Below are 17,666 nucleotides of genomic sequence, written 5' to 3'. Positions count from 1 at the left end.
TAATAAAATTTTATAGAGCCAAATAAATGAGAGTTCTAATTAATTCAAAATGTTGCCTTCTCACCGGAACAGTTTTTATTCTCTTATCATTTAAACCTAAAATCTGAAGTCTAATGATGATGAGTAAAAGGATAAACATGAATCATGTATACTACTTTATTGCTCAAACAGAACTTTTTCCCTGACTTTCTGTCTCTGTATATATATATATATATATAATTTTACTTTTTCAGGAGGAACGTTCCAGGGTGGATGATCTACGAGGCACACCAATGTCAGTGGGAATACTGGAAGAAATTATTGATGATAATCATGCAATTGTGTCAACTTCTGTTGGCAGTGAGCATTATGTTAGTATTCTGTCTTTTGTCGACAAAGACCAATTGGAGCCAGGAAGTTCTGTATTACTTAATCATAAGGTAAATGACAATTCTAGTGCCTAAAATAGTAAACCAAAAGAACTTCACACGCAAAGTAATTGATCAAGTAAGCTCACCAAGCAAAAATAAAATTAATTCACAGGTAAATAAACAACACAAACAATTCAGAACACGTCCCCACTGGTAGTACACTCATAACTCAGAGCCAACCAAGCTGTGCTCAACTACAAGCAGTTCAATAAAATTTCAAATTCCACAATTATCATATCAGACCAAGAAAAATTAATTACAAGCAGTCCCCAGCAAACTTAACCAAAATTAAGGATTTACCAGCACAGGGTTTGCTATGTCACACTAACATGATGAGTGGGTGGACACAACACCGGTTTCACATGAGTATTAGCACTGGGATTAGAGCCAGATCCCCTATTAGTAACTGATAAGCTCTCCATTTCTCTACTGGCAATTAACAAGTCTAAATCAGCAGATATGCTAGAAGTAAACGACAACAAATCAGTAATCTCACTAATAAATTCAACATCTGGTTTAATAGACAAGAGATCCTTAACTCTTCCAGAGTAGTGCTATAACCTAGCTCTGAGCTGGTTGATCTGCGCTCTGGTAGGAGTTACCTCACAAAATTCACCAATAATAGTTCTAATTTCATTTAAAGCAGAGTTAATAATATGCAAGGACTCACCCACTACACTTCTTTTGATAACAGAAAGATCAATAGGAATTTGCGTACAGGAAGATAATAAGGCAGCGCATTCACACAGCGTATTAGCAGGCTCGGTACCTCGTATGGCAAGTTCATAGAGCAGTTCGCCTTTTCTTAACTGGAACGGAGACATAACCTCGCGTGCCATGATTACAATTTACATGAAACACAAAAACAACACAATGTCAAACCAAATGAATGCTATTCCTTTTTACAATGTGTTATTACACAATACTAACTTCCGTCTTTCTTTCAACTCCCCGCCAACTTAATACCGTACCAGAAACAATTACACAAAGGAAGGATGCGAATAACCATCAGGTAGATCTGAGCGAACGGTACCACAATGCAACCACGCTCTATCTAACACTTACTGCACCAGCCGGTACCGTCCTTTAAGCTGGTATGAGTACAAGATAAGGTATATTAGTACATAAATATGAAATTAATCACTGGGCACATACCCCACTCAAACATAATTAGCAAAGTAAAGAAAACTTACCTTTAGATAACAAGAAGTTCCCGTGGATACTTAGGATAAAACTGGTACAGTATTAACCGGTACGACTAATTGAAAGAAAGACTAACCAGGCTTTGAGTTTCAAGATATAATTTTAAGGTATTTTAAAAGTAGTTTAACAACGTAGAATGAACAATACTATTAAATTGTGCTCAATGAGCTGCAACGTGATAAAATTAACAAATTAAACTTAGATAACAAGGAAAAAGAGAAATAACGATTAACTCAAAATTCTAAAGATGCCCATCATTTAAATGAAATTAAAAGAAAACAGTCTGGTATTTTAAGTAGGCCTACAGCAGGAGTTAAGTTACCGATCTACAATCTCAATCAATTTTCACAAAATTCTCAATTACTTTTCGAAGTTTCTGAGTACACTAGAACCGTTTCAAATTTATTGCCGTGAGCTTACACAAGCATCAAAGTTTTAAAAGGTTTCAATTAAGAACCCGAACCAAACCAATAAAACCACAACAGAAAAGTCGGACGAAAATAAACAGAGATTACCCGAAAAGGGTAATTAAAACATTAATAAAGAAACCAAGTACCCCCGACAATTAGTGCAGAATATCGAATTCATGCTCCAAAGGAAAAATCCACCGTCAGTGTTAAGTCAATCAATCATTAACAATCATTAAAAATTAGTAAAACATCACCATGGGTATGGTGCAGGCAAAATTACGAGGCACCAATCCCAAGGGACCCACAATAATGGAACACGAGAAAGAACAAAAGAGACTCAAGGATAACGAATTATCGGTTATAAGAAAAATTGAGAGAAAGCATAATACCTAATAAATATAATCAACAAGGGACCGAAAACTATAAATAGACGCTTGTAGTAACTCTTTCAGGCATTACACAAATGAATTATACATTTGTTTACGGCGAAACGATACCACTCTATAACTCCCGGGAACATTACTTTAAATATAAAATAACAACCATAACTGAAATTTTGGGAGCAAGCTTTTAGGAAATTACAAATGAGAAACCCATGTTTCAGTAGGAGAATTACCAATACTGAAATTTTCTTTCTTAAAAAAAAAAAAAAAAAAAAAATTACATTAATTTCAAGAATCAAAAGATTTCCAAAGCACCGCTTAAAGTTTGGAAAATATTCAGAGAGGAAGATTTATATGAAGTCACAGACCCATTGATGATAAAAACTTGATGCATGAAAATGTAACTTACAGTTCCAATGTAGCTTCCATGTTCGAGAGACGCGTTGTTTACATACTCACAAATTTATGCGCCGTAGTCGTACTTAATCACCAAGAAGGAAGGTCACAGAACTAAAATAATATAAATGAAGTTCACAGTAACGTTTTTCTAACCGTAATCCATGGTTGAACAGATTGCTCGCTTAGAACCACAATGAAGTATGCTTCTGATCACCATGATAGCTTCCAACAGACAACGGGCCACTACCAGCCAGAGAGAGATGTCCGTTACGTAACAATTCTCGCTAGCACTGATTGGCCAGCAACATAGGCACGACTAACAGACGCGCTCATTTGCATAGAAGGCAGATACCAGTTCAGCGCTGTTTGGCACATAATAACGCGAAACACAAACAGACAGTTCTTGAATTAAAATAGAACAGAGTGTTTTAGGCAAGTAGAAATAATAAGTTAGGAGTATGGCCTCCTGTAACTTAGAAGTAGTCATAGAAAACTAGTTTGAAAGATGAGCATGATGTGACACAAATTTCTACAGCGATAGCCAGTCCAAAACATAAATGAGGAAGGCTAAAACGTTACCTTGATAACATTAACCAATACAATTTCAAAGGTAAAGTTCAGGGGAGAAATGTCAAATGCTTTTACAATAAATAGAGGCCTCAGACAAGGTGACAGATTATGCCCATTGTCCTTCATCATGAAAATTTGGCAAAAAGGAAACCCACCTTAAATTAAAATTGGAGCAAAACCCTCACTAAGGACAAACTGCCTAGGGTTTGCAGATGATTTAGCTCTTTTAGCCCTTGACATGGAAGAAGTCCATACTCAGATCACCAGTCTCCAGAAAATTGCATTAAAAATAGGATTACATATATCCTTTGAGAAAACTGAGATCAAAGTCGTCATAAGTTATCAAAAAATTAACATGGTCCTACAGTTTAAATACCTTGGAGAAATCATTATGCACAACTCAAGCGAGAAAGCAACATTGATAAATAGAACCAACAAAGTGAAAAAAGCACAATTTCTAACCTGGTCAACTTATAACATAACATGCTTGTCAGTAGACACTAAGATCCAACACTACAAAACTGTAACTTTGCCTGAAGCCACTTTCACTTGCAAAACCTGGTTCCAAATTTAAAATGAAAGAAGAACTGCTCAGCTTCTCAAAATTGAAAGAAGAATTATTAGAACTTGCATAAATAAAAAGTACCAGGTTAAAGGAGTCTGGAAAATCCTCCCCAATGAGGCTGTCTATCAAGAGATTGACCCAGTTACCAGCACGATGAAGAAGAAAAGAATCTCTTATTTCTTTCTCATCTTACGATTACCGGAAAACAAGATTTTATGAAAACTAGTGATGAGAAATCTAGGAAAGAAGACAGGAGGGCATTGGATCAAAGAAATTCAAGAGGATCTCAGAACAGTTGGACTCAAAATTACAGATGCAGAGAACAAGAATAAGATTACTACCCTTCTTAAGAATCACAAATTTTCAACTGAAATGATGCACAGAAGGCCTGTAGAGATTTCAGACGAATTATGAACACTGCAATCAGAGCGAATGAAGAAGTACTGGGCAGATAAGAAGAATCAAACTGCACAACCTTCAAAGAAAAAATGTACATGGGAGACTCTAGTGGCCCAATATGGCCAATAAAGTTAATAATAATTAATAATAATAATAATAGTAATAATAATAAAAGAGTTCACTAAAACAGCTTTGGCAAAGCCGTCAGTCCATTCTACTGGACCGATTTGCTTCATTTTTGTTTTATTCTCTCCAGAATTACCTGCCGGTGAATCATGAGACATTGATAGGTTTCTAAGTTCAATCAGCTTTGAGCAATCATAAAATCAAATCATTAAATGATCATTCCAATAATTGCAGGCAAATACTTACCCTAACCCGCAATACATTCTGTACTTAGCAGGTTGCTAAGTGACTAACACTTTCATTAATATTCTGATATATGTGAAGTTCGTCTTTAGTAATGTCATTGCTAGCAGCGATGTTTGATCACTACCTGTCAAGCCAGAATGTATACACTTCCTCTGATCATTAAAGAATATTATTCTGTGCTACACTTTGATTCTCTGACCTTTTCCAGCTTCTAAATATACCCAACAGATGGCAGAATGTTCCTAATAACTTATGTGCTGCTAATAGAAAAAATCTACGTTTGCACAGACGGGAAGGTATCAAGTCAACTAGCCTTCTGTATGACCATCACTGGTAATAAAGCACAGGAACAACCTTGGGCAAGAACGTTTGAAAATGTTAAGGTCCAGATACGCCTGAATGGTCGAAGCACAGTGTATGGAAAGAAGTGTTATAAACTACAATAAATGAATCCTTTATTATGTATCGGTATTAAATGTTCATAAAAATATTGGAAAGGGTAGGCAAAAAATATGACTATGGCAGGCATATCAGGATGAGTTTTCTGACCTATTTATAATTAATGTTGCGGAGCAGCATGGGTCCACTAGTTTTATGTAATTAATTTAATTGCAAAGCCGCATCAAGATTGGATCGATTTGATGGACAGATTTTTGCTAAGTGACAGCAGCTTACGCTATATCATGATAGTGCTGTAAGAAATGCTGTATATAGGACGACAGCAACATGCCACCATGTTTTATAAAGTATCTTTCTTGCTAGGAGGTTCATGACCATGCCTGTTATTTGGAAATAGCAATCTGTGATCGAGATGTACTTTCATGTCGTAAGATCAACTTCGATAGGTCTGCCCAGTCCGAAGAATGTAGCTGCATTCGGTGTATTAGATGTAAAAATATTTAAGAAACTGTGGAAAATGTAGAATATCAACAGTGGAATGACATGAGTTATCTATCATGAACTCCTAACAACGAGCAAGTGGGGATTCCCAACAAGCAAAGACATGTCTATATAAACTTTATGCAATATATATAAAAATGTCATTGTATTTAAATATTCTATATATATAAATGTCATTGTATTTAAATATTCTGTATATATAAATGTCATTATATGTATGTATTACTTCTCCAAAACCACTGGAGCAATTTCAACCAAAATTGGTACACTTATGACTCAATATCAGGAAACAAACTGCATAGGGGTAAGCCCAAGCACTCTTGGGATTGGGGTCTGGGGTCCTTAGTTTTCGGGTTCACTGAGATGAATAGTGATACTCCGGAAATTTTTTATCCCTTAGGGGTAGGGGGCGAGGTGAGTTGAGGTATATAAATAATTAGAAATAGTGTTGAATCTATAGTTTTTGATGTCGGTGAGATGAGTAGTGACACTCCGGATTTTTAAGTCCAAGTTCAGCCCCCTTTGGAGTGAGGGGCGAGGGAGGAGTGAGGTGTAAAAATAATTGAAAATAGTGTCAAATCCATAGTTTTCAGGGTTACTGAAATGAATGGTGACTCTCTGAATTTTATAAAGTCAAAGTTCAGCCCCCTTTGGGGGTAAGGGGTAGAGTGAGATATAAAAATAATAAAAAATAGTGTCGAATCCATATTTTTCGGGGTCGTTCAGATGAATAGTGACACTCCGGATTTCTTATCCCTTAGGGGTGGGGGCGAGAGGGTAAGATAAAAAATAATCAAACATATTGTTGAATTCATAGTTTTCGAGTATGTCCAAGTTCAGCCCCCTTTTGGGTGATAGGTGAGGGGGCTGTGATATGTGAAAATAGTGTTGAATCCACAGTTTTCAAGGCCGCTGAGATGAATAATGACACTTCACATTTTTTAATAGTCAAAGTTCAGTCCCCTTTGGGTGGGGGCGAGGGGTGAGTGAGATATAAAAGTAATAAAAAATAGCGTCAAATTCATATTTTTTGGGGTTGCTGAGATGAATAGTGACACTCTGGTTCTTTTATTCCTTAGGGGTGGGGGCGAGGGGGTGAGATATAAAGATAATCGAAAATATTGTCGAATCCATAGTTTTGGGGTCTCTGAGATGAATAGTGACACTCTAGATTTTTTTAAGTCCCCATCATAGGGGTTGAGAATGGGTAAAAAAGAAATTGTCCAAAATGACCAAGATAATGGATGTATGTATTGTGACCGTTCGTGGATGTGAGTGGTTCGATGTGATGTATTTTCTTTAATCAGACCTCAGCTAGAATTCAACGGTTAGCAAGAAACTCCACTCACGGGCATGGCCATTCGGCGAGTACCGGTCACCTCTTCAACGTTAGCTCTGACAGAGTAATTTCTACGTCCTACCTAAATATGACAAGGCTTTTAAATTAACTCTGAAATGAAAGAGTGCAATAAAATTTTGGAAGGATGTTCCATTTAATTAAATATTCATGAAGAAAATATAATAATGATAATCATCTGATCAAACAACATGATGGGTAATATCATTAGCACTCATTATCAATCTTTGTTGGTTCGCTAACACCTTAAAAGAACCAAAATATTATCTGACGTTAACTTTAAAACTCAAAATAATTAATCACAATGTCTGAAATATTCTCCACAAACACTGAAGTTATTAACAGTCCTGAAAATCCACCAATCATAAATTCACTTCATTCATATGAGTCGATATTTGCCCATAGTTTGCCTTCCCCAGTTCTATCTGTTTAAGTAATTAAATGTCTGGCTATCTGATATACAACTTGAGTATCCTGACGGTTAGCCTCCCTAACGTTGCAAGATAAAATATGCCATCTGTCAATCATCCATCAGACACAAATAAATCATTAAATGAACAATCATGGTGCTGTCACACTCATCAGGATCACCAGATTTGCCTACCTGAAAATCAACAACATTTAACTACTGTCATGTTCAATGAAACAATAATCGAAGGTCTGTGCTGCCTCTGCTCTTATCCAGCTCCTGAAGATAATGCTACTGCCAAATAACTACAGCAAGCAATTACCTTGAATGCCTATGCACTTCATCAGGTGACATTACCTCTTAACAACTCATTTTTACTATTTAACTATGCCATTTATCGAAGATCCTAACAAATCATCTGCTACCATATCCATCTCATCTCTATACTGTGCTGAAAATTCGTATTCCGATGATTCTTACATGTTTAGCACTCAACCTCTCTGAATACCCTTTTAAAACACTAGCATCATCTTATTCTGCTTGCCTATTCAAATCTTAAAAATCACATGATGAACATCTCAATCGCCTTACTACCTTAATTTCATTGACATTTCGAAGATTTACCACATTACCGTAGTCGATTTCAACAAACCACATTCTTATAATCATCACACTACTTACCATAACATATTCGACGACCCTAATTATTTACCACATCTTATAAGAGTACGCACCATATCTACATCATTACTCAAATATACAAGCATAAGTATCGAAGAACCTCACCATACACATGCAAGCATCATCACTTATAACATGTACACACTTCATCAAATCATTCCACGGCACAAATTATTCTAAAAGAATCTCGACATTAACATAAAATTACGTACAATCGCTCACTGAAAACTTATCTACACCTCATTTGATATTATCTCACCGCAACTAGATCATGATTATTCAGACAGTATCAAGACTTTAGATGAAATATAATCGCACCTGTATAACTTTACTACATGTCACTGACGACAGACCGAATTTTACTATTACCAATGATTAGATCCACACTTCGCCCCGATCCATAATGATTGACACGTTAGGTTACTCAAGCCATATTTAATGTGATATGTGATGACAAATCTAACACTACTATAAGCTTCTACAAAATAGAATAAGGGAAGACAAACTTGGTACTTAACGTTTACAGTCTCTGTTGTTCATCCCATCCTTAGGTTGTGGTAGTTATGGACATCTGTTCTCATGTAATTGTGGCCACTCCAGCAGAATTTGGATCCATCAGGATCCCCGGTTCGACTTAGTAACCCATCTCCGTATTAATTAGATCCTTTGCAAATAATAACCAGATCCGTTGTTCTTCCATCCTGAAACTTGTAAAGACCAAATTAAAACAATGCTAAACAGAGTTTTGAAATTCACAATTTTGTTTACTAACTCGCCTTCATATATCGGCACTATATAATTAGTTACTAAGCTCTTTAAATCTTTATAATATCTTAAACTCTTATAACCTCCTTAATTCTTTCAGTAGGTATCAGAGCTATTCTCGAGATCAATCTTCTTCGCTGTTTTTTTTTTCATACATTGTCATAAACAAAATCCCATCTATAGAACATCACAATAATACTTGGTTCGCATTTTCTGATTCACATGAAATTGCTATGTCGTAATCTCCGTTACATATGTTTTTGACATTTGAGGAACTTTGCCTAACACAACTACTCTTTTCATTCATGCGACTGCACAAAGGAACACATTCTGCTATTCATTTATTTCCTCAATGCATATGATACGTCATTCCGCATACACCTTCTTGATGGTAGAACTTGCACTGCACCTGACTATTCCATGGTCATCTGCCGCATGACGTTTCCGGACCTGAATGTTACTTATGACATTTCTCCTTCACAGCTGTTAATACGATCTTCCATCTACTGGTCTTTATTGCATCCCAAGTTATGTTCTTGATTCAATCCTCCGAATACCACGGGGTTCTGAGCTTGTAAATTCCTTGATTTCATTCTATCAAATTCTCTTTTTATGAGCGAGTTGTCTCGTTTTCCATACGTGGTTGAACATACAAACTGGACGCATTCCGGCTAGTTATGTATTTATTTACCGCTTCTGTTGATTTATTTACTTATAACTTTCAATGGCTCTTTCACATTTAACCTCAAATCCATTGAAAGGTTATAGTATGTTCTAGCATAGCCATCTACCAAAATTGATACAAGTATGATTTACTCTCTGGGAAAAGTACTCTTTGGGGTAAGACACCCCTAGAACCAGTCGGGGAAGGTGGGGCTGAAATATACATATAACTTAAAACCACCAATAATAGTGTTGAATCAATAGTTTTTGGGACTACTGGAGTGATTTCAAAGAAACTTGGTACACTTACGACTTACTATCAGGAAATAAACCGAGTGGCAGTATGACAACCTTAACATCCCCAGGGGTAGGGGTTGCTTGGGTCGAGATATAAAAATAATCAAAAATAATGTCATATCCAAAGTTTTAGGTATCAATGAGATGCACAGTGACACTCAGGATTTTTTTAAAAGTCAAAGTTCAGCCTTAAATGCTAGAAGGGGTGAGAAGGGATGAATAAAAGAAAATGTCCAAACTTATAGACGTTTGTTTGTGTGTATGTTCCAGCATAGCTGTCAACTAAACGTGATTTTATTATTACCTACTATCTGAAAAAAATACTGTGGGGTCAAGACACCCCTAGAAGCCTTAGGGAAGGGGGGAAAATACAATTATAACAGAAAACAACCAATATTAGTGTTGAATCCAAACGTTTTGGGACTACGTGAGTGATTTCAACCAAACTTTTTACACTTATCACTTACTATCAGGAGGCAAACTGCATGGAGGTATGACAACCCTAGCATCCCTAGGGTTCCGGGTGGGAGGGGGTGAGATGTAAAAATAATCGAAAATAGTGTTGAATCCATTGTTTTTGGAGTCGCTGAGACGAATAGTGACACTCCATATTTTTTATAAGTCCATGTTCAGCCTCCTTTCGCATAAGATAATAGTAATGTTATTTGCTTTACATCCCACTAACTACTTTTACGGTTTTCGGACGCGCCGAGGTGCCGGAATTTAGTCCCACAGAAGTTCTTTTACATGCCAGTAAATCTACGGACATGAGGCTGATGTATTTGAGCACCTTCAAATTCTACTGGACTGAGCCAGGATCAAATCTGCCACGTTGGGGTCAGAAAGCCAGCACCTCAACTGTCTGAGCCACTCAGCCCAGCCTTTCACATAAGGGGTGAGAAAATGTGAGAAACAAAATTTCCAAAATGACTGAGATAATGGACGTATGTGTGGATATTCCAGCATATCTCTCAATCAAAATTGATACAAGTATTACTGAAAAAAAAAAAAAAAATACCTTGGGGATAAGAGACCCCTAGAGTAGGGGTGAAATATAAAAATAACCAAAAATGACCGATATTTGTGTCGAATCCATAGTTTCCGGGGTCGCTGAGATGAACTGTGACACTCTGGATGCTGTTTAAGATAAAGTTCAGACCCATTTAGTGGGGGTGAGAATGGGTGAAGAAAAGAAAATGTCCAAAGTGACCAAAATTATGGTTATATCTGTATTTCTTCCAGCATAGTCCTCATACAAAATTGGTACACATATGACTTACTATCTGTAAAAACTGCTGTTGGAATAAAACACCCCCCTAGGTTGGAATATCAAATAATCAACTAAAATGACTGATGTTAATTTTGAATACATTGTTTATGGGGTCACAGAGTTCAACTGTGACACTGGATGGTTATGTCATATTTCAGCCGCAATCAGTATGGAGGTTGAGAATGGGTGAAAATGAATGTAAAAATAACCGAGATTATGGATTTATGTGGGTATGTTCCAGAATTGCTCTCAACGAAACTTGGTACACATATGACTTACTATATGGAAAAAAGTACTACGGAGAAATCAATCAATCAATACTGATCTGCATTTAGGGCAGTCGCCCAAGTGGCAGATTCCCTATCTGTTGCTTTCCTAGCCTTTTCCTAAATGATTTCAAAGAAATTGGAAATTTATTGAACGTCTCCCTTGGTAAGTTATTCCAATCTCTAACTCCCCTTTCTATAAACGAATATTTGCCCCAGTTTGTCCCCTTGAATTCCAACTTTATCTTCATGTTGTGATCTTTCCTACTTTTATAAACGCCATTCAAACTTATTCGTCTACTAATGTCATTCCACGCCAACTCTCCGCTGACAGCTCGGAACATACCACTTAGTCGAGCAGCTCTTCTTCTTTCTCTCAATTCTTCCCAACCCAAACATTGCAACATTTTTGTAACGCTACTCTTTTGTCGGAAATCACCCAGAACAAATCGAGCTGCTTTTCTTTGGATTTTTTCCCGTTCTTGAATCAGGTAATCCTGGTGAGGGTCCCATATATTGGAACCATACTCTACTTGGGGTCTTACCAGAGACTTATATGCCCTCTCCTTTACATCCTTACTACAACCCCTAAACACCCTTATAACCATGTGCAGAGATCTGTACCCTGTTTTACAATCCCATTTATGTGATTACCCCAATGAAGATCTTTCCTTATATTAACACCTAGATACTTACAATGATCCCCAAAAGGAACTTTCACCCCATCAACGCAGTAATTAAAACTGAGAGGACTTTTCCTATTTGTGAAACTCACAACCTGACTTTTAACCCCGTTTATCAACATACCATTGCCTGCTGTCCATCTCACAACATTTTCGAGGTCACGTTGCAGTTGCTCACAATCTTGTAACTTATTTATTACTCTGTAGAGAATAACATCATCCGCAAAAAGCCTTACCTCTGATTCCACTCCTTTACTCATATCATTTATGTATATATATAAGAAAACATAAATACCGGGCGAGTTGGCCGTGCGCATAGAGGCGTGCGGCTGTGAGCTTGCATCCGGGAGATAGTAGGTTCGAATCCCACTATCGGCAGCCCTGAAGATGGTTTTCTGTGGTTTCCCATTTTCACACCAGGCAAATGCTGGGGCTGTACCTTAATTAAGGCCACGGCCGCTTCCTTCCAACTCCTAGGCCTTTCCAATCCCATCATCACCATAAGACCTATCTGTGTCGGTGCGACGTAAAGCCCCTAGCAAAAAAAAAAAAAAAGATAACATAAAGGTCCAATAATACTGCCTTGAGGAATTCCCCTCTTAATTATTACAGGGTCAGATAAAGCTTCGCCTACTCTAATTCTCTGAGATCTATTTTCTAGAAATATAGCAACCAATTTAGTCACTCTTTTGTCTAGTCCAATTGCACTCATTTTTGCCAGTAGTCTCCCATGATCCACCCTATCAAATGCTTTAGACAGGTCAATCGCGATACAGTCCATTTGACCTCCGGAATCCAAGATATCTGCTATATCTTGCTGGAATCCTGCGAGTTGAGCTTCAGTGGAATAACCTTTCCTAAAACCGAATTGCCTTCTATCGAACCAGTTATTAATTTCACAAACATGTCTAATGTAATCAGAAAGAATGCCTTCCCAAAACTTACATACAATGCATGTCAAACTGACTGGCCTGTAATTTTCAGCTTTATGTCTATCACCCTTTCCTTTGTACACAGGGGCTACTATAGCAACTCTCCATTCATCTGGTATAGCTCCTCCGACCAAACAACAATCAAATAAGTACTTCAGATATGGTACTATATCCCAACCCATTGTCTTTAGTATATCCCCAGAAATCTGATCAATTCCAGCCGCTTTTCTAGTTTTCAACTTATGTATCTTATTGTAAATGTCATTGTTATCATATGTAAATTTTATTACTTCTTTGGCCTTAGTCTCCTCTATCTCGACATTTTCCTTGTAACCAACAATCTTTACATACTGCTGACTGAATACTTCTGCCTTTTGAAGATCCTCACATACACACTCCCCTTGTTCATTAATTATTCCTGGAATGTTCTTCTTGGAACCTGTTTCTGCCTTAAAATACCTATACATACCCTTCCATTTTTCACTAAAATTTGTATGACTGCCGATTATGCTTGCCATCATGTTATCCTTAGCTGCCTTCTTTGCTAGATTCAATTTTCTAGCAAGTTCCTTCAATTTCTCCTTACTTCCACTGCCATTTCTACCTCTGTTTCTTTCCAGTCTGCACTTTCTTCTTAGTCTCTTTATTTCTCTATTATAATAAGGTGGATCTTTACCATTCCTTACCACCCTTAAAGGTACAAACCTGTTTTCGCATTCCTCAACAATTTCTTTAAACCCATCGCAGAGTGTGTTTACATTTTTATTTACCGTTTTCCACCGATCATAGTTACTTTTTAGAAACTGCCTCATGCCTGCTTTATCAGCCATATGGTACTGCCTAATAGTCCTACTTTTAAGACCTTCCTTTCTATCACATTTATTTTTAACTACCACAAAAACAGCTTCATGATCACTAATACCATCTATTACTTCAGTTCCCCTATAGAGCTCATCTGGTTTTATCAGCACCACATCCAGGATATTTTTCCCTCTGGTTCCATCACTTTCTGGATCAGCTGTCCTTCCCATATTAACTTATTTTCCATTTGCAAGTTATGAATCTCATTCCGTATTGACGGTTATCACTTTACAAAATAAAATATTTTATTGATAGGAAGATTTTATAAATATTTTCTTTTGTAAAGTTATTTGCCATTTGTTGGTCTTGCTTCCTGTCGTTCGCATTTCCTTCCCAATTGACATCTGGCAAATTCAGATCGCCCGCTACAATCACATTTCTTTCCATGTCGTTTCCCACATAGCTGACTATCCTATCAAATAATTCCGAATCCGCGTCAGTGCTACCCTTTCCCGATCTGTACACTCCAAATATATCAAGTTGCCTATTATCTTTAGAAATGAGCCTTACACCTAGAATTTCATGTGTCTCATCTTTTACTTTTTCGTAGCTTACAAATTCTTCTTTCACCAGAATGAACACTCCCCCTCCCACCATTCCTATCCTATCTCTATGATACACACTCCAGTGCCATGAGAAAATTTCTGCATCCATTATATCATTTCTCAGCCATGATTCAACTCCTATTACAATATCTGGTAAATATATATCTATTAAATTACTTAATTCTATTCTTTTCTTTACAATACTTCTACAGTTCAACACTAACAATTTTATGTCATCCCTACTTGATTTCTAGTTCCTTGTTCCCTTATCACCGCTCCCTAGGCCATCCCGTTTCCCTGAATGTACCTCCCTATTACCCTTCCAAATAAATTTCCTAACTTATACGTACCACTGCGGTTTAAATGAAGGCCATCCGAGCGCAGATCCCTATCTCCTACCCACCCATTAGGATCTAGAAATTTCACTCCCAGTTTCCCACATACCCACTCCATAGTCTCATTTAAATCCCCAATCACCCTCCAGTCAGTATCCCTCCTACACAGTATTCCATTAATAACAATCTCCGCTTTCTTAAATTTCACCCGTGCTGCATTTACCAGATCCCACACATCTCCAACTATGTTGGTACTTATATCAGCTTGCCTTACGTTGTTGGTACCAACGTGAAACACTAACATCTTCTCCTTCCCCTCCTCCCTCTCTTCTACTTTCCTCAACATCTGCCTCAACCTAATTCCTGGATAACATTCTACCCTGGTTCCCTTTCCTCCACACACTTTCCCCACGTGTCTAACGATGGAATCCTCCATGACCAGAGCCTCAACCCTACCCACCTCATTTGATCCCCTCCCCTCCAGGTCAGCCCTATCTTTCCTGATAGCTGCAGAAGCTACTTCCTCCTCCCTTTTCTCCTTCCCATGACCCTGTTCCACCTGTCTTTTCCTATCCTCTACTCTACATTTCCCTTTCCTACCTTTTCCCTTCCTCCTACTTCCACACATCTCAGCAACAGTTCCCTGTCCCTCTTCTTCCCTCTGTTGTTCTACCTAGAGTGAATCGTACCGATTTTGCACAGACACCTGTCCTGAATTCTGATCCTGAATAGAGCCCTTAGCCTGCAATCTCCTTTCCCTTAAAACATAAGACCACCTGTCTTCTACAACTCCTCCCTTTCCTTCCCCTCCCTCTTGTACACCTACTGTAACCTGTACATTGTTTGAGGGAGTCCTATCTTCCTTCCTGTCTTCTGTGAGAATCCTAATTATCTCCCTCAAACTTTCCAACTACTCCCTCATATCCTTCAATGCCTCGCCACACCCACAGTTCGTACACTCACGCTCCTTAGCCATTCTTTACGGAAAAAAATGAAATTAAAAACAAAATAACTTATTTGCAAAAAATAAATGAACGGAGGGATATATTGTCTGGGATAGTACACAACAATAAGGTAATTAATATATGACTACACTACAATACTACTTAGTCGTGCTCTATTTTTTATCCTACAACCCCTAACAGGATAAAAACTGGTGTTAATTACTGAATATCGAAAGTAATACACAAGAACTACACAATTCCAAACTGCAATTAAGCCTATCCTAATTACAACAACAGTATTTTAGTAAGAGTTTCTACGGTTACCTCTACTACACCACTACTACACCTCTACTACACATCCCAAACAAACCCCGCTGGGGGTGGAGAATGGGAGGTGATGACAAGTAAAAATAATGGAAAATAACCAATATTAACGTCGAATCCATTGTTTATGTGTCGCTGAGGCGAATTGTAATTCTCTGGATACCGTTTAAGTCCACGTTCAGCTTCCAATTGAGACGGAGCTGAGAGGGGCTTAAAAGTAAATAGTCTAAAATGACTGAGATTAGTGTTGAATCCACTGCATTTGGGGTTGTAAGGCTCATTGGTGGCAGTCTCAATGACAGTTGAAATTGTGTACATTGTATCTATAGTATGATTGAGAAATACATATAGTTATCACCTATTCTTTTTTTGAAAGGATCAAATACTTCCCAGTCAATATGAGCTTCCACAAGGCCAAAATTTTGCTAGAAAGTTAAATATTCTAAAACTTTAAATCAAACACATCTAAATAACTCTAAAACTGCATAATAGATTGTTATGTCAGTCAACATGTCAAAAAGGAATTCTATAAAATTCACTTCACACATAACTAACTGGTAATACAAATCAAAAAGTAACTGGGCAACACCGGGTACTACTGTACAGCTAGTTGTTGTTGTTTGTCCAACCCTTGTCCTGTTTTCCTACGGGGTCGGGTATGAGGTGAGATGAATCTGTCGTGGCAGGTTTTTATGACCTGATGCCCTTCCTGACTTCAACCTCATCAGAGGAGTTAATAAGATGAAATGAATGATGTGATATATGATGGTAGGGAGAGGGTGAAACCCAGTGCCGGCACATAGCCTACTCCTGTCAATTAGCACCAAGGGGTCTGCTCAAGGCCTAAAGTCCCCGATCTGACGGATGAATCACCATCAACAGCTAGTAGGTATATACAATAACATGTCCTGACTGACTGATTCAAGTCATCATCATCGAGCCAAAACTACTGGACATAAAGAAATTAAATTTTGGGGATACATTTATATTACAGGGTAAGTGCTCACTAATAGGGAGGTGTTTTGGATATTCCTTTGCTAGGGTTGGGGCGGGGGGGAGGGGAGGGGGTGAAATGTTTAAATAAGTATATCTATATCTCGAAAATTTAAGAGTTTACATACTGTACTTAAAAATTGGTATTTGGAATGTCCTTTAAAAATAAAGAAACTTACATACAGACGGTCAGTCGGTCGGTCGGTTGTAAAGGGCTGAGACATAGCTAGAGCCACAGCTAGCCCTATGACAGAGTCTAGTGGGAAATAAGATTGTCAGTTGCTAAGTTTTTATGTTATAGAATAACATGTACAATTATTTTTAATTTTACTTCCAGGTTCATGCTGTAGTTGGAGTGTTGTCAGATGACACAGACCCTATGGTAACAGTTATGAAACTAGATAAAGCTCCACAAGAAACATATGCTGATGTTGGAGGTAATTATGAATTGTTGAAATCCCAATACATCAATACATGTTGATTATTTTGACATCTTTCTACAGTGATGAATTTCTCTGATCATTCACATAGCAACAAAATGTGGCTAACAGAGTATGGCAAAGATGACATTTCTCAATATAGTAAAGGCATGTGGTAGTGCATCCAGGCTACATGTATGGGAAACAATGGTAAGAAAGGGAGAAGAGAGTTTGCAAACGAATTATGGAAATTCTACATTCAATGTATGGCAAATGTTTTAGCTGTGTTCAGACCCAAGTCGAGAGAATGA

The 17,666-nt window shown here is 37.6% G+C and overlaps 1 protein-coding gene across 1 annotated transcript in view; it reads left to right on the top strand.

Moving 5' to 3' along the window:
- The window catches only part of LOC136881116 (26S proteasome regulatory subunit 4), a 215,958-nt gene that overhangs the window by 72,460 nt on the left and 125,832 nt on the right, over nt 1–17,666 (top strand). Inside the window, exons 4-5 of the mRNA XM_067153762.2 lie at nt 234–419; nt 17,274–17,373. Of these exons, the coding sequence (XP_067009863.1) occupies nt 234–419; nt 17,274–17,373 (286 nt within the window). The remainder of the gene's footprint in view (nt 1–233; nt 420–17,273; nt 17,374–17,666) is intronic.

Source organism: Anabrus simplex, chromosome 1 (assembly GCF_040414725.1).
Source record: "Anabrus simplex isolate iqAnaSimp1 chromosome 1, ASM4041472v1, whole genome shotgun sequence".
Lineage (NCBI taxonomy): Eukaryota > Metazoa > Arthropoda > Insecta > Orthoptera > Tettigoniidae > Anabrus > Anabrus simplex.
This window is presented reverse-complemented; position numbering and strand designations above follow the sequence as displayed.